This window comes from Equus przewalskii, chromosome 13 (assembly GCF_037783145.1).
Source record: "Equus przewalskii isolate Varuska chromosome 13, EquPr2, whole genome shotgun sequence".
In the NCBI taxonomy this organism is placed as follows: Eukaryota; Metazoa; Chordata; class Mammalia; order Perissodactyla; family Equidae; genus Equus; species Equus przewalskii.
Window position 1 is genome coordinate 24,970,688 of NC_091843.1, and position 18,423 is coordinate 24,989,110.

The 18,423-nt window shown below is 40.0% G+C and overlaps 1 protein-coding gene across 1 annotated transcript; it reads left to right on the forward strand.

The window, feature by feature from the left end:
* Nucleotides 1–977: 977 nt before the first annotated feature.
* NMUR2 (neuromedin U receptor 2) lies at nt 978–15,444 on the forward strand. The gene is made up of 4 exons (XM_008533781.2): nt 978–1,869; nt 8,220–8,304; nt 10,736–10,861; nt 13,842–15,444. Exons 1-4 carry the CDS (start codon nt 1,144–1,146, stop codon nt 14,114–14,116), a joined length of 1,212 nt encoding a protein of 403 aa, XP_008532003.1. The 5' UTR covers nt 978–1,143; the 3' UTR covers nt 14,117–15,444.
* Nucleotides 15,445–18,423: the final 2,979 nt, after the last annotated feature.

Consider the following 18,423-nt stretch of genomic DNA (forward strand, 5'->3'; position numbering starts at 1 on the left):
GCTGAATACACTTCTCTTAGCTCTTTTACGACTGACTTTTCATCATTCAGAACTCAGCCCAAATGACATCTCCTGAGATAAGTCTTCTTTGACCATACTTTATAAAAGAATACCTCCAGCCTCATGTTTAATGATGTCTTTTCCTTTTTTCTCTTCACAGCACAAATTATTATCTGAAATCGTGTCATTAATTTATTGGTTTGCTTGTGTGTTTTCAGAATTCCCTATGTAAGAAAAGCTCCATGCAGGTAGAGACTTTGTCATGCTTGTTCACTGATATTTCTACAAAGCCTAGAACATTGCCTGGTACATAGTGAATCCTCAAGAAGGATTTGTTGAATAAGATAGAATGGATGAATCTCCAGTTTACAGATAAGGGAATGAGGCTCTGAGAGTCTGAGTAACTTTCCCAAAGTCTTACAGAATTCCTATGGCTGTGCCTGATTCTAAATCCCACTGTCTTTTCTACAGCAAGGCACACCAAAGTGGCTGAAATGGCAGACAGCGGGCAGGACTAGAGGCTGTTCAAGTGTTCCTGTAGGCTTTGGATTCTATTGTGAATGCAATCAAAACCAAAAAGGCACATTGATCATGCTTTCCCCAGGGAGCCCTGAATTTCCAGCGGAAGAAGATAACTTGAGAAACCTATTGATCTCCCATTTTTGTCATGCTGTACAAGTGACAAGGATCAATGGAGATTTGTACTCTTCTACCCATGACCCTGCAACTTGAATTTGTATTTCCACCCAGATTTCCCCAACTTTGCCAAATGCACTGCTCAGAGCGCCCACACCTTACTGAAGTTAGTGTCACCGTTTGTGTCAGCTCTGTTTTGCCAGCTCCTTCCAATTCAGAGAAACGTCTCCCGCTTCTCTCCTGCTCCCTGCAGGCAAAGCCAGCACGCCCCACCCAGCTGTCCTCTTACTGAGCCGTCTGACACACACTCATTGGCCCACAGCCTGTGGAGGGGCGGGGCTTCTGTCTCAGGAGCTCTTCAAAAGGGATCACTGCCAAACTTGGCTGAAGCATCACCCTCTCCCGGCCTCCTTTACTGAGTCTGCTTTCTTGCCTACTTTCTCTTTCCTTTCTGGCTCAGCTTGGGACAAACGCTCAAACCAGAAGAGGCTCGGGGCTTGGATTTTAATGTCAGTGATGGAAAAACATGAGAATGTTTCCTGGATCCACCAGCAGGAACTGGAAGATCCACTCAAGAAATACCTAAACAGCACTGAGGACTACCTCACCTTCCTCTGCGGGCCTCCACGCAGTCACCTCTCCCTCCCGGTGACTGTGGTGTATGCGCTTATTTTTGTGGTGGGGGTCGTTGGCAATCTCCTGGTGTGCCTGGTGATTCTTCGGCACCAGACTATGAAGACACCCACCAACTACTACCTCTTCAGCTTGGCTGTCTCTGATCTCCTGGTCCTGCTCCTTGGGATGCCCTTGGAAGTCTATGAGATGTGGCGCAACTACCCCTTTCTCTTTGGGTCGGTGGGCTGCTACTTCAAGACCGCCCTCTTTGAGACGGTGTGCTTTGCCTCCATCCTCAGCGTCACCACGGTCAGCGTGGAGCGCTACGTGGCCATAGTGCACCCGTTCCGAGCCAAGCTGGAGAGCACCCGGCGGCGGGCCCTCAAGATCATTGGCATCCTTTGGGGCTTGTCTTTTCTCTTCTCTCTGCCCAACACCAGCATCCACGGCATCAAGCTCCACTACTTCCCCAATGGGTCCTTGGTCCCGGGCTCCGCCACTTGTACCGTCATCAAGCCCATGTGGATCTACAATTTCATCATCCAGATTACCTCCTTCCTCTTCTACATCCTCCCCATGACTGTCATCAGTATCCTCTACTACCTCATGGGGCTCAGAGTGAGTATCCAAGCTGGCTGGCTTAGGGAAGCATCCCTTCTTTTTTTCATTGACTCAAAGTTCAGAGAAAAACTTAGAATGGGAGGAATTCGAAATGGGAAGGGGGCATAGAAAAAAATAGAATCCGCTCAAAGAGGAAACTGAGAAGTTAAAGGACTTGCCTCAAATTAGGCAAATAGTAACCATAACTACAAATCATTTCCTTTCACTCACTTTCCATTCTTCTTCCCTCTGTGCCTGTGGTTCTCAAACTGGAATGTTCCTGGAAATCACCTAGGAACCTTACTACGGGTACCAATGTGCAGACCCCTCCCCCCAGGAAAATCGGATCCAGTGGGTGTGAGGTGGAGCCTCGTTTTAAATAGCACAAGGTGGCCACCCCCAGAGAGACTGCTCCACACCCTGCTGTCTCTTTCTTGCCTCCACCTCCTGTATGCATTGAAATTTTCCTCTGCACCAACTTCGTCTGAGTATAATATAATATACACTATCCCTACCTGTTTTATACTCCAAGACAGGTGCACAATTTTAAAGTCAGACTCATCCTTGTGGTTGCTTTGAGCCTTTGGTTGAAGTGTCAGGTTAAAATGCAAAAATACGGCTGGAGTGAGGTCAGCTTGGACTTCTCTTGAGCAGCTGGAGACTGGGGGTGGCGGTGGGGAGATGAACAGAGCACATAACATAGTTTATTAGGAGACAGTGTGAATAAAGGATAGCTGGGATGAATAGAAAGTTATCACTTAGTTTGCAACTTATCTTATAAGGAAAGCTTCCTCTCCTGTGCTCGTGGTGGTAAATAGATTTCTTTCTTTTTTTCTTTTTTCTGGATCTAAATTTTCTAAGAGAACTATTTTTGGTGAGGGTAGGAATGAATCTGTATAATTCTTCTCCTGATATAGTCTGCATCCAAATTCACAGAGATGAGATCTAACTGTGACGGTGTTATACCCATTTAAGGAGCTAGCGTGTGTAGGAAACAGTCATGAGAGTATTTCGACTCCCAGGTCTGAAGCTCACACATAATATGCCCTTAGGCAAGCCGCACAATTCTCTCCTGGAATTGGTTTTCACATTAATAAAATGAAAGGATCACATCAGATTATGTCTAAGGCTTCTGATAGCTCTAACAGTCTGTGATTCCTCAAAAGAAGGAAAAAAAAGATCTGTGAGCGAGAGCAATGTGAGTTATAACTGAAAGTGAAAACAAAGCAGGCATCACATTCACATCACAGGCTCCAAGAGGGCTCTGACACTGTGTGTTATGTGACAATTAATAGACTCCCGTTTCACTGCCTCTCTGAGAAAGGTGAATGTCAGAAATGAGTGCCCCACAGGTGGCCCTTTTGAATATCTACTGTGTCTAAGGTGAATGGCAAAGTCTAAGCAGGAAGAATGAATTCTAAGTACCCCAGATGTCTGGACACAGCAGTAAATCTAATCAGGCAGAGAGTTGTGCCAGTTTCCTGCTGGAGTGCTGGTCCCTGTATTCCCAGAGACATATATCACCCGAGACGAGCTCATGATCATGTCTTTAGAATGCCATGTGCATCTCACTGGGGAGAAAGGACTTCTGCATGATTCTAAATATCAGGAGCCCTAGGAGAAATCTCCACCTGAAACTTACCAGTACCGTCTCATTCAACACCAATCACTTGTCTTGAGTCAGTTTGGGGGAAATGCTTAACTTTGAGTAGGAAACACACATTCCCCATCCCCACCCCAACCAATTACTTTGAGTTTCACTTTGTTTTGTTGTCATGAATCTTCAGCTACCTTGTATCAGGAGCTAAGGGACAGCTCAGACAACAGCTAAGGAACCACCCTAGTTTGTCTTGTGTATGTAGTGCAACATATAGCATTCTGTCCTCTGGAAGGATGAGGTGTTACCCAAAGGATACCAGGAAAGGAACTAACCACTAAGAAAGTCACTCTTAGAAGAATTTAAAGATCTCCAGCCTAGGTGTCGGGAGAAGTAAGTCCTGTCTGTGGCACTGGCCTTAAGGCCTTTGCACATGCTGTACCTTTTGCTGTATCTTTGCCTTAAATGTTCCTACTGTCTACCACCACAATCCGTTTTGCCTTTCTAATTCTCACGTATCCTTTAAATCACACTTCACTCACACTTCCTCAGGGAAGCCCTCCCTGATTACCTAACTGCCTGGTCCTACCTAGCTACCTAGCGACAGGATAGGTGCTCATGGTTCCTAGTGATTCCCCTTCATTGCTTTTATCACAATTTATAATTCTATACTTGTGGGTTCCTTATTATCTTTCTTTCCAGCTAGACTGTAAGCTCAATGAATGAATGAATGAATGAGGTTAAATATTTCCCTCATTGCTGGACTTCAGCTTCTCTACCTTCAAAACAAGAGACTTGGAAACGTTGTCTCAGATGGCCTTTTTGATTTAAGAGATTTAAAGAAACACAAGCAAGTTTGATGATTGTTAAATTATTGACTCCCTTGGCAAGTCTCAAGTTGCGATTGAATCTGGGACCCACTTCCTTCAGAAGGCAGAAAACTCAAGACTGATGAAATTCCAGGAGCAGGAAAGAAGGAGGGGAGCCATGTGCATACTCAAGGCTGTGCATTCCGTGCTGCTTCATCATTCCAAGACACAGGTCTCCACTGAGCTCCTCTCCAGGGTTCAAACATGTTAGAGATAGAAAATAGACAATCCCAGGGCACATGTCTTCCCATCTGGGAGGAAGTTCTGCTGAAGCTCTCACTTAGTCCTTGCATCTCCTGCATGAAGCATTAATGCTTAAATTGAAGAGGATTGATTATGAATTGTAGCAGGATTCAGCCATGCTAGCCAGAGTTGGACTGATTTTTTTTTAATAAAGAGATTTTGTTCAGATTGTAGAGATATGTACACAAATTAGTCTCCACAAACTATATAAATGAACAGCTGGCAGAATGATTTTAATCATATAAATAACTGATCAGGATAATATATCAACCTGAGTGATAATCAACCCCATAGACCTCCCCCTGACTTTTGACCTTATATAGCTAAAGGGACTGGGTAGGCAGGCTTCTAAACCTCCTGTATAGTGACCACAGTTTTTCACTCCTCTTTTTGTAACTTGAGTTTTAAAATAAAAGTTTGGGGTGAGTGAGAATAACCAATAGTTGAATATCTCCTTTGGTAAACATGTGAAGGGAAATGAAATTATTCAGTAACAAAATAGCATTTAATATTGGCTAGACAAATTGTTTGGATTCTATTCTACAATGTCAATCTCTGCGAATTCTGCAGGAACAATGTAGAACATGCATAAATAGTCTGTTTCTACTCCTCCTCTAATTAGCTAGTTGTGTCTCTATAAGCTAAGGAAGCTGAAAAGTAAGCAACGATTAGTAGATACATGATTTTCTTTTCAGTGCAAACTACGCTGAACAGGAAGCCTGTTCATAGAAGAATTGTATGAACTGTTTGCTTGATGTTTGATTTAAGGAAATCGTTCCTTGGGGTGAAGACATTACCATCGAGAATTATTAAACTCACCCAAAGAAGTGACTAATAGATCTTAATATCCTTTCATTGTTCATAATTATAGAATTAAATCAAATAATGGAATAACTGTCTTGTAATAATCACATTTTTTAAATGGCAGGAAATAATGATAACCTTTAGTAGATTTAATTGAAGATGTTAGTAAGATTTGTAGTTTGATGCATGGCTTTACCCTAAACACCAATGTTTTTCTTCTCAGTGCATCTGGCTGCTTCTTTGTAACAGCACAAATACTGCTTGTCAGGGAGTGGTACCGTGAGAGGGAGAATTTCTGGAAGGGACTCAATAACCCACGCAAGTGGGCCCACAGATATAAATAAATAACTCGATTTCATAAAAATGCAGTTCTTATGATGTCTTTCAAGTAAATTCAGGACAATAATCAGAATCATGACAATAATATATTACCTCTTGAGTCTCATGTGCCAGGCACCGACACAGCACTCTACCTGCATTTTGTTGTTTTCCTGTTATGTTAATAACATCACCTTAGCTTTCCTCCCATATATTCCTAATGACGGCACAATATTTTCCCCTATTTCTTTCCAAATTCTAGATGCCTCCGAAGGGTCAAATGTCACAGCAACTTTAATCCCTCAGTTTGTGAAAACATAGGTACATGTAGAGAGCACCAATACAGTCACGTATTACTTAATGATGGGGATACGTTCTGAGAAATGTGTGGTTCGGTAATTTAGTCATTGTGTGAACACCATAGAGTGTACTCATACAAACACAGATGGTATAGCTTACTACACACTCAAGCTATATGGTACTAATCTTACAGGACCACTGTTGTATACATAGTCTGTCATTGGCTGAAACATCCTTATGTGGCACATGACTTGATATTCAAGAGACAGGTGGCCAGGTTTGTTAATCATCTAAGTGGATGCTTCAGGGCTGGTGTGGTCCTGAGAGCTAGTTGACTTCTAGGAGCTTACGTGTTTGTTAGGAAGACAGTATATTGATTTGTTGAACTTTGGAGGCAAATTTTAATGACCCTTTCCTCCAAGTCTTACTTAATTTTAAATATCCTCTCTAAAATATTCCATCAAAATGCCACTCAGTCCAGGAAGCTCACTGCTTCTTCGAGCAGTCTGCTCCATTGTTACACATAGCCACAATGATTTCTTCTTTAGGTTGAATTGGAAGATATCTCCTTATAACCCAATAAATTGACCCTAATCTGCCCTGAGACTACATAGAATAAGTTGAATTTTCCTTCCACCGGATGTCCTCAGTCAGTTTGTCAGGACTCTCTACATTGCTAATGAGGGAACCCCAACTCAGCCTGACAAAATATGAAAGGGACAATAGACCTGATAAGTCCAGAAGTAGAGCTGGTTCTTGATGAAGATTAATCGAGTAAAACACAAGCATTGTCATCAAGGATGTAGCTTTAATTCTATTTCTTTGCTCTCCTTTCTATGGTGTTGGTTTCAACCTCAAGATCCTCACAGTGGCCCATTGGTGGCTCCAAGCACTTTCCTCATGGTGGAAAAAAAAAACGCTGTTGTAAATCCAGACCTCACATGCAGAGAACAAGAAGGGGTCCCTCTGGCAGTCCCAACAAAAGCGAAATGAAACTTCCATCCCTAAAAGTACAAGCAAATACATGAAATCTCATTGGTCCCAATTATCCAATCACTGACTGGAGGATAGTAGCTAAGTTATTCAGGGACTAAACGTGGAGCTGGGGATGAGATCATGCCACCCAAATTAATGACTAAGAATGGGGAAGGGGCAAATTCTCTAAGGAAAAATTAGGGTACTATTGGTAAGAGGAGAATGAATGCTAGAGAACCAATTGGCAAATATATACTATACTATCTTCTAGATATTTGATGGTAGTTTATCAAGAGTTCTTAAAGCTTCTTTTATCTGACTGAATATCCCCACAAAAATTTCACAACTAGACGGATGATGTAGATCTTCAGTGCTATGGGAGTTCAGACGAAGGAGAGGACAACAGGCTCCAGTGGCCACCAAAGTCTTCCAGGGGAAGGTGAGCCTCAAACCAGACAAGAAAGATTGCGTGTACAGGCAGTGTTCATATCTGAAATGTTAAGGTGCTATTTCAAGGATCACCACATCTTCCAACAAGGATGAATATATTTTAACATCTAAACTCAGAAGCGTATGCACTCCTATCAGTAATACTAGTAAAGCGGAATTTCCCAAATTGTGCTTTTCAAGATGGTACTAGGTATTGCACTGAAAGGGGTTGAGGGAGAGCACTGTTTAGTCAAAGAAGTACTATCCCCCTTGAAGCTGGGGTGGGAGATGCGGGGCGTGGAAGGTGGGGGTGGGAGGAGGGTGAAACACTATCCCTCGTGAAGATTCATAGTGTCCATCGGCATATTAAAGGCTCTAAGAAGACCCACAATGAAGACTAGAAAATTCGTGAGGCAGGAATAACACCTGGGTTTTTTCTACTGCCTAGACACCGCATAGCAGAGGGATTCCATTCTAATAATTATGGAATGAATAAGTGAATGAATGAATGGAAAAGCCTATCTAACAATTTTTTTTACTTCAGAATTTTACATTTTTCACTGAATGTCTATTAACATACTACATGACTAGGTTTTACAGAATAGCCTATGATAAATGGATGCACTACAAGTTGGCCACAACCATCTATCCAGTTGAGTTAGGCGACCTGGATCCAACTCCACCTCCAATTTATTGTTAAACATTAGACAAATCCTTACATTTCAAGTCCCAGTTTTTTGTCTGCAAAATGAGTGTTAGAATTACCCTTCTTGGATCTTAACAGGAGGAAAAAACGTTTCTCTTTCTTAACATCCCTTTCTACTTCCTTGCAGCTAAGGAAAGAACAACACCTTGAGGCAGATGAAGTGACTGCAAATGTTCAAAGACCTTCCAGAAAATCAGTTACCAAAATGCTGTGTAAGTCCTTCATTTTGTTTGGGGGTTTTCTTTGCTTATTTGCGAAAGCAAAGGAGTTGTATTTTGTCCTAAGAAAGTGCTGCTGAGCTCGGGATCCAAATTCTCCAGAAACTTAATATAATGTTCTGGACTTTCTTGTCTCACTCAAGTCTCTAAGACCTGTCTGTTTTGTTTCTATTTTGGTAAATAACATCTACTCCCTGGGCCTTTGAGCATCTCTCTCCCTCTCCAGGAGAAAGTGGGTTTTAACCTATTTTGTGGATAGGTTTCTTTAAAAATATGATGAAAGCTGTGAACTTTTCATTCAGGAAATGTACAAACGCATATACACAAAATGTTTTACAATCCATTTCAGGGGATCATGAATCCCCTGATACCCATTCTTGGACTCCATGGGATCTCTTACTTCCAGATTAAGAATATCTGGCCAAGAGTATTTCTAAGTAGTCATTCCGTCTATGACATTTGTGATTTTATATAAAACAGTATACTTTTCTGTATAGATAAGAATGTTTTAAAAATATATCAAGGCACTGATCCGCACTCTCCCAAAAGAATGTTTTAAAAATATATGATCCAGCACCAGCCTATGATGAGATGCTGGTTTACAAGAGATCTATGATGAGATCTATCTGTGAGAGATACTGATGAGAGAAAGGAAGTTTATAATATTCTTTCCAAGTCAAAACCAAAGGTTTGAAAGAAACAAATTCTCCAGGCTAATACACACATGAAACGCTCACTGTATCTGGCGTTCATGAACAAAAGAACTATGAAGTCACTGAAGTTCGTCTTTTCGACTCTAATAGTCATATTCTTGGAAATCATTTAGCCCCTGTTGGCTCCTGACTTTCCATATTAAGAAAACTAGGGGCCGGCCCGGTGGCGCAGCGGTTAAGTGCACATGTTCTGCTTCAGCGGCGCAGGGTTCGTCGGTTCGGGTCCCGGGTGCGGACATGGCACCACTTGGCAAGCCATGCTGTGGTAGGCGTCCCACATATAAAGGAAGATGGGCACAGATGTTAACTCAGGGCCAGTCTTCCTCAGCAAAAAAAGAGGAAGATTGGCAGCAGATGTTAGTTCAGGGCTAATCTTCCTCAACAAACAACAACAACAAAAGAAATCAAGTGTCCATTACCTCTCCCCCTTTCTCCTTGATTCTAATCTACTCTCACATAAAGATTTGAAGCGCACTCACATTAAAGTCACAATGATAAAATATACCGTAAAATATTTGCGTTTGGGGGCAGAGGGTTCAATTTTAACGGGAACTAAGTTTTTAACTAAAGGGAATTGTAGGCAGTGAGCAGATTAGGAACTTTTCCTTGGGAGTTAAACTCAGAAGCAGCTTGCAGATGTTCTTGACACACACAGGCAGACAACTTACTCTCAATATGTTTAACGCCAACAAGAAATATATGTGCTATTTACTATGGAAACTTTAAACGTGCTCACAAGTACAGAGAACTGTAAAATGAACACCCATGTACTCATCACCCAGATTCAAAAATTATCAACTCACAGCTAGTCTTGTTTCATCTAGATCCCTCTCTCTCCCCAAGCCCCTACAAGATTATTTTGAGGCAAATCTCAAACATCATGTCTTGGGAAAGAAAAGTATTTTATAACTTCAGAAGAGAACAAAAACATACATATTTGTGTTTATGGAGATTAAATGCCCCAAAGAGAAACTATGGTAGCACCAATCTCTGTCTTGAGACCTGAAAAGAAGAAACTAGAGGGTGCAACTTCCTGTGAATCTATAATTACTTCGAAATAAAAAGTAAAAACAAACAGAAAGAAATTGGAAGGAATTCTATGCTCGAGCAATTTATTGTATAACAGATACACCCCAATCCCAACCCAATCAAAAGATGCTTGTAAAGCAATAGCTCACGGTCTTTCAATCTTTCTCTCTCTCCTCCCTCACCCCTCACAGAATTTTAAATGACTGAATTCAGAGAAGCTTCTAATTATTTCTAGAGCAGCAAGATAAATTCACACTACATTGAACAGTTTGTTATTAATCTTCGACTTTAAAGAACACCAATTGCTTGAACCCAGCCACTTATTTATATAACCAGTTTATGTGGTTCCAACAGTTTACTTGCAGCATAATGTATTTTCCACAATAGAATGTTTTCAGAACTTTGAATAAATGCAATACTATTTTAAATGTTCTAAAGGAAACACATTATACAAGAAATCTTGTACAATCATATGGAAAACTGGTCCCAAATCCAAACAATTCATTCTTATATTTAAATAGTCTATGTAGAAGCTCTTTAGGATCTAGTTGGCCCATAACAATGATAGCTTCACAAAGATGGAGGGGAAAACGCTAGAAGGAATGCATGGACTCAGAGCGGGCACTGTTTACCTATTCTTGCTTTGACTGTTTTTTGCTCTCCCATTCATCATCCTTTTCCAGTTGTCTTGGTCTTAGTGTTTGCGATCTGTTGGATCCCATTCCATGTTGACCGACTCTTCTTCAGCTTTGTGGAGGAGTGGACTGAATCCCTGGCTGCTGTGTTCAATCTCATCCACGTGGTATCAGGTAAGTGCTTAGCTGCTTTGGTTGCATCGTAAGTGTCCAGCTAATTGCAGCTTCTTCATCTTGCTTAGAGCAATAGCTTCTATCTGAATATACCAATTTACCATAGGGACTTGCATACAATGACAAATAACTGGATTTTTATTTTATTCAAATATTGATTAGGTATGTTACTTGTCCAAAAGAAATATATCAGATTACCATTTTAGATGCTACTTTATGGAAGACTTCAATTCTAAACATGATGATTACATCAAGAAAATGACCTAAGGAGTGATTCCTTCGGTTTGCCTTCCAATGGCTACGTGATTGAATTGGTTCTTATATATTAAACACTCATGTCCCTGAAATCTCATATTGTCTTCAGCAAGTGTTAGATCCTCATAAATGCCAACCAGAGGGTATTCATGGTACATCAAGGTCTGTTTTTAGGCTACTTTAAGGCTGCTTGCTAAGGATACCATAGATATAACATGGTGGAAATAGTGGTGGAAAGGTCACTAAGTCAGAGGACCTGTATTTGCATCTCAGACCCACCGTTAACATTCTGAGTGACCTGAAGAAGGAGGCTTCCTTCATGCCAAAGTTTCCTCAACTGTACCCATTGTGAAATGGCAATAATGCCTTCTCTATACAAACCATGGGCTGATGATAAGAAGCAAATAACATAGTAACTATTAAGGGGCTTTTTAAGCTCTAAAAAGCTATATACCTTTCTATAATCATCCCAACAAGGTTGTTAAGTAGATATTGTCAACATTGTACATGAAGAAACAGTTTCACAAAGAAGAAATGACTTGCCCAAAGGCATTCGGCTGGCAAATAGTAAAAATAGGGTTCAAACCCAAGTCATCTAACTTCAAGTTTAGGGTTCTTTCCCCCAAAATGGAGCAGAGAATGGCCACCCAGATCCCTCTTTCTCAGTCAGTGTGATTGTTAGACTTAGGTTCAGACCACTTCTGTCCCTTTACCTCTGCTCATCACTGACTAGTTCTGTGGGCTCTTTAGATTATCGAAGACATCATCAAAAAGGAAAGATAGGATCAATTTGTGCAAGTTAAGCACCAGATGTGCACAGAGCAAAAACAATAGCATTCATATATATACATTGAGTACCATGCATATTATCTATTTTCTATCACCCTCTTGTTTGTACTCAGCAGGGCTTGTATGCAGCTTATACCTGGGCCTTAGTACTTTCTTCCATGTTAAACTATTATTCTAAGTGAAATCTCAAAAATATTTATAACTCTTATTTTTGTGGTTAATCTGAGAAAAATGGAAGTAGTTAAATAAACTGGATCATTACAAGATCACATGAGACTTGACTCATTGACTGATACCTCTCCAGATGCATCAAGACAACCATTTTAAGATTTCCAAATTATGGCATTTATAATAACATCTTCTTGTTAAGATATCATCTTTCCCACTACCGTATTGCCAACAGATGAAGTCTAAATCTCTTAAGTGCTACAGAAAATGCTCCTAACTTGCCTTTTGATCTTCAAGTTATAGTATTCCCATTCATCGACCATTTGTTTGTCACTGTTAATTAGGGAGTTCTACATATTCTGCAGTATTCCTATGCAATATAACCGTTCCTGCCTCCGCACATTTGTGCATGCTATGCCTTCTACCTGGAGTACTCTCTCATCTCTTCCCCAACTGTATCCTACTCAAGTCAGGGTCTGGCTAGAGTCCCATCATCCCCCTTAAATCTTTCATAACCATCACAGTCTTTGTGTTTATGCCATTATGTGAATTTCCATAGCATGACTGTTGGTAACACATATTTTGCTCTTGATGGATATTGTTGGTATTGTTCTTTTATTAATTATTGAAGTTAGGCATAGATCTTGCCTCTGTAATACTATTTAAGTCTCTGGAGAACAAAGTCTAAATCTACTACCTTCCAATGCACCTCAAAGTTCCTGCTATAAGAGTTTAATCAGTATTTACCTATTGAATGAATTAACAGTCCATGGAAATATTCCCCCTCTATATTCCTCTCTGCCAAGTTCAGTACACAGGGCACATGGCACTCAGAATGTCCTGGACTATATAAACAAAGACAACAATGAATACATTGATAACAGTACCTATCACTTATTTTATCTTCTTAGCCATTCTCAACCCCTCTGTGGATAGTATCTCAACTTTAGCCTCACAATAATCCAGGAAGGTGGGCGAGAATGGTATTATCCTTCTCAATTTACAGAGGAAAAAAAATTGAAATGCCAATTCTGTCTAAGGTCACAGAGCAAGCAAGGGCCAAGGTCAGAAACTAAGTCCTCTGATTCTCAACCTTAGGCTTATCTTGGGCCTTGAGGAAATAAAATAAAATATGACAAAAAAGAAAGGGTCTATACCAAAGAAGAAAATGGCAGTATGCAAGGCATTTGCTGGAAAAAATAATGGCAAAATATAATTATTCAATAAAGTTGGAAATAAGGTGGGAAGAGTCATCGAGGGGAAAGGCTAGATGGGAAAGGACGTTGGGGAATATTTCTTGGAAGAGATATTTAGCATTATAAGTAATCTCAGCAGGGACTATGCCTTGACTGATTTTCCATTCCTCCATTACTTACAGTTTCAAATTATAGATTTGAGCAAAACTCCAATAAGATAAAAACATCTCTCTTTCCTCTGATACTTAAGCATTTCTCATTCATGTTACAGAAAGATATTCTTTAATTAAACAAGTGGGGATCAAAGGAAGTTGCTGAACATCTCAGAGAGATCCCATGCCAGCCTAAATTTTTCCAAGACTGTTTAATCTTTCTGTGTTTGATTCCTAAGCACACAGGTGATAGATGAGTTCAGAGCATTTTGTATTCTCAGTTAGAGTCTTGTATATATGATCACTTCCAAAAGAGGCAATCACAGGGACCTAGGCCTTTGTTAAATATTTATGCTTCCCCTATTATGCCTCTCATTCAGCTTCTCCTTGGCATGTCTCTTCTAATCCCCTGCGTTCCAGGTGTCTTCTTCTACCTGAGCTCAGCTGTCAACCCCATTATCTATAACGTGCTCTCTCACCGCTTCCGAGCAGCATTCCGGAACGTGATCTCTCCTTCCTGCAAACAGTGGCACTCCCAGCATCACCCACAGGGGCCACCTGCCCAGCGGAATATCTTCCTGACAGAATGTCACCTCGTGGAACTGACTGAAGATGCAGGTCCCCAGTTCCCCTGCCAGTCATCCCTCTGCAGCTACCACCTCCCCGCAGCCCTCTGTACTGGACAGGCACCATGAAAGGAACTCTGCCTCTGCACTGCAGGGAGGGACATCCCATAATTTATGCCTTCTTTTTGATGTTAGGGAGGTTAAATGGCTCTTAGAACTTATATACCCATTTCTCGGTGTGTTTTTTTTTAACAAATGTGAACATGCTACTAAATCTGGATCTAAAATCTAGAATCTCCTGATTTTTAGTTGCCTTTCCACTATCCTAACTGCCTCATACCCCTTCACTAGTTCATGAAAAGAATATGACTAGCAAAGCATGGTACCTATGCTTTGAGTAATTTCCACTCTTGGGAGTAGTTTGTCCTGAGTCATCCACACTCTGAATCAGGCTGTCGCTCTTACAACCAATGGTCCCTGTGAGACACAGAAAGGAGACATGTAGATGCTGTTCTGCTTTAAATGATTTGGGGGCAGGGGGGTCCATGCCAGTGTTCCTCCACCTCAAACTATTTACCCTACTGCCTCACGTTCTACCACTATAATGTGGTTCCTAAGAGTCCTAAAGTGTTTTACTTTAGGAGTCCTCCTGATAATATGGAAATGCTCCTTAGAACTATTATTCCCACCGTTCCAATCCCCAGGCCATTGTCGGTCATTCCTCACCAGGAGTGGGATCAGATACAAGTCCCACTTAGAGAAGAATGGAGAGAGGGAGAAGGCTGTGGTGACAGGTCCAAAGAGAGAAAACTGTAGCAGAAACAAACTTAGTTGTTCTCCTAATCCGGTCTAGCCTTGGATTTCTCATGTCTTCACAAATAGACAGAGGTATGGTCTACTGTCTCAGAACAAAGACAAGTCAATGGTAACTACTGGCCTCAAATCCATGGCTTTCACTTACTGAATCCTTCATTACCAATATAACACTCATCACACATATAATATGGGCAAAATCTAGTTCCAGACTCATTTTCCATTATATTATTCCAAGGAATATATGCTCTATTCAAACTCAATTGCTTGCTCTTCTTATGAAAATATGCCCCAGTTTTCTCAGCTGCACATATTTGCTTATAGAATGCCCTCTATATCTCCAATCTCCATCTGTTGCTATCCTACCCATCCTTCAGTGTTCATCTCAGTATGGTATCTCCACCATGAAACCTTGCTTGATTTACTCAAATAGGATGTGTTATATAACTTCTCTGTCAGTTTACATCTCTTAAGCTTTGTCTTCACTCTGCTATGTGTTTCAGTGATTTATCTTCTTGTTTTACCAGAATGTAAATTTGTCAAAGGCATGAAGTATCTTGTGTTCATTTGTGCTGCTGCTGGAATCCTGGCAATATATCTGTCACAATGGTAGTTGTTCAATAAATATGTGGTAAGTGAGTTGACGTCACATTTCAATGTATTGAGCCAAACAACAGTTCCAAATAGAACCATGTTAAGAGCCAAAGGACTGAGATTCTGTTTCTGACCAGCCTGTCTGACCCTCAGTCGACCATTTCATCAGTCTTGGTTATAAGGGGACGCCTGCTGTGCCTGTGGTGTGAGAAGGCCTTTCCCAGCGCCAGGGTTTACTGATGCTGAAACACCCAAGTTCCAGCTTTTAGTCTCTGAATGTTCCCTAAATTGAATGAGCTATCCTGCTGACAAATGAGGGTATTGGTCTCTGACGTCATCATTTCCTAACTGAACAGTCATCTTCAAAGTGATTCAGTATTTTATTTAAATACCTTTGCTAATTATAAGCCAACTCTAATGGATCAGAATTCTCCAGTGGTGATTTATGTTGGTGAGCAGAATTCTCTGGTCATTTGAAGATTAAGTGAAAACGACTCAGCAAAACGAAACCTCAGAAATTGAGGAGAAATGAGTTTCCTTCTTGCCTTTTGAGACATTCTTGAATAAAGATCTCATAGGGTCATTATCCTTAACTCCCAATGATCAAGAGTAACAATGCTGCTGTTGTAGGTGGATGGATAGGAAAAAAAAAAAACACTAAAATTGAAGCTAGTAATTTGGTTGTTTGATTAAAACTTTGGTATCTTTTTGTTTTCTCCTCATTTACTTTTTTTCTCTTGAAAATTTATATCCAAAAAATTATCATTTACTCATTCATTCTTTCATTCAAGAAATCTTCACTCATACCCATCAGGTGACGTGTATTGTTCCACGTTATGAATTTCCCAGCCTTGAAAGTTTACATCTAGTAGAAGAAATTATTATTTTTGAAAACCATTACAAAATTGATTATTTAAATCTAGTGATGAAGTGTGCAACAAACTATGAATACAAGTACTAGGGGACTACATAAAAAAGGTGTCTGGCCAAGTCAGGGGGAAATAGGTTTAGTGAAGCATGGCATTAAAAAGGAAAAAGAGTGAGTGTTAATTGAGAAGCTAATTTGTCTATATACACATACCTACACAAGCACAAATATACATGAAGAAAGCTTATATTCCAAAATGAAAATTGAAATATCACAAGTTCCAGAGTTAGCTTAGTTCATACAAAATTAGTAGGACAAAGGGAGAAATTAAAACTAAATTGTTCAGTGTTACCTTATGACTGACCTCATCATCTCCTCATGAATTCTTTGTGATCTCTGAATTTTAGACTAATAACAGAAGAGGCCAGATAGTAAACGTGACTAATAAAATATTGATAATTTAATTCTTCTGCAATGTGATAGGGACTTCTGAGCTCTCTAGTAATTCAAAAACTTAGTGAACTGAAGCAATGACATTCAGAATGTTGCTTGCCAAATTAGTTTGTCTAGCCCAAAGAGATACAAGAGATTCTTTATTTCAGACCCTTTGAACAGGTGTCAGGAGGTGCAAGAATTCCCTGAAATTGTATTCATAATTCTTTTCTTTCTTTCTTTCTTTTATTTTATTTCTTTTTTATTTTTGAGGAAGATTAGCCCTGAGCTAACTACTGCCAATCCTCCTCTTTTTGCTGAGGAAGACTGGCCCTGAGCTAACATCTGTGCCCATCTTCCTCTACTTTATATGTGGGACACCTACCACAGCATGGCATGCCAAGCGGTGCCATGTCCGCAGCTGGGATCTGAACTGGTGAACCCTCGGCCGCCGAAGTGGAACATGCACACTTAACCACTGCACCACTAGGCCAGCCCCTGTATTCACAATTCTTAATGTGTACTTTTTTCTTGGAGAGAAGGTTTACAGCTTTGATTAGCTCCTCAAAGTAGTCTGTGACTTAAATTATTGTAATCACTATTGCAAAGTGTCCTTAACGGTCTTACATAAAGACACTCTCTTAATGGACGAGTTGTAGTTGAATGAGGCATCAAAGGATAATTAAAAAGTATCAATATTCCAACACAAAAATCCAGTATGTATGAGTATTAGCTGTACAGTGGTGTGAGCCTGCTGGTGCTGACTTGGACTGGTTCATGAAAGCTTATTGTTAAATATTTAGGAATTTTGTAAGCCTGCTTTCAAAAGATTGGTAGCTTGAAATCAACCACAGTGGGAATATTTATACCACAGAAATTGGCAAACACTGCACATTGTGGCTTTCCCCCCAGAGAACTAACTTATCAGCATACCACTAATTATTAATATGTGGCAATCTGCCATCTTGCTTTAAAATGTGTGATTTGTTTGTAGAATAAATGCCCAATAACACTATTATAATTATAGACCACTTAGAGTTGTGGTTAAGTCATTGAAAAAAATAGTCAGTGGACCAGATTTTGATCCAGGGGTAAGAGAGAAAATAAGCTAAAGCATGCTAATTATGACATGAAAGCCTCATCAGCATTTTATAATTAACCTAGAGTAGAAAAATTACTCTTGGATGCTGTCCATTAATATTAGTGGAGAAAATAGCAACAGATCTACTTGTTATCTTCCCTATACATCTGTTTTTAAATATCCCACGGGATTCATTGTAAAAAGACACAAAATTTCCACATTCTCTCTACTTGGCTGGAGATCTCCATTTTTAAATATGTAAAAATGTACTACATAAACATTATAAGGAAGCTTGATGTTGTACTGCCTTATACAAGCCACACAAAGTTTCAGTTTACCCAAACAAGCTGTTCCTTCCCTTTTTTCATCCCATTGAACCATTAAATCACATTTGAACTCTTTATTAGATATACATATATGTTATACTTTAGAAACATTTTCTAGGTAATGTCAATGTTTGGAAGTTTTAACTAATCTACTCATGACCTAGAAAGTGTTGCCTATAGTAAATTATACCATTGCCGCTGAAATATACACACGGTGAAAAATACATACCGTGAATTTAGTAGGCTAGAATTGTTAGACTGAATTGGCGTAAAAAAAAAAAGATTATTTAAAAAGAAAAGCAATTCATTATTTCCAAAAACA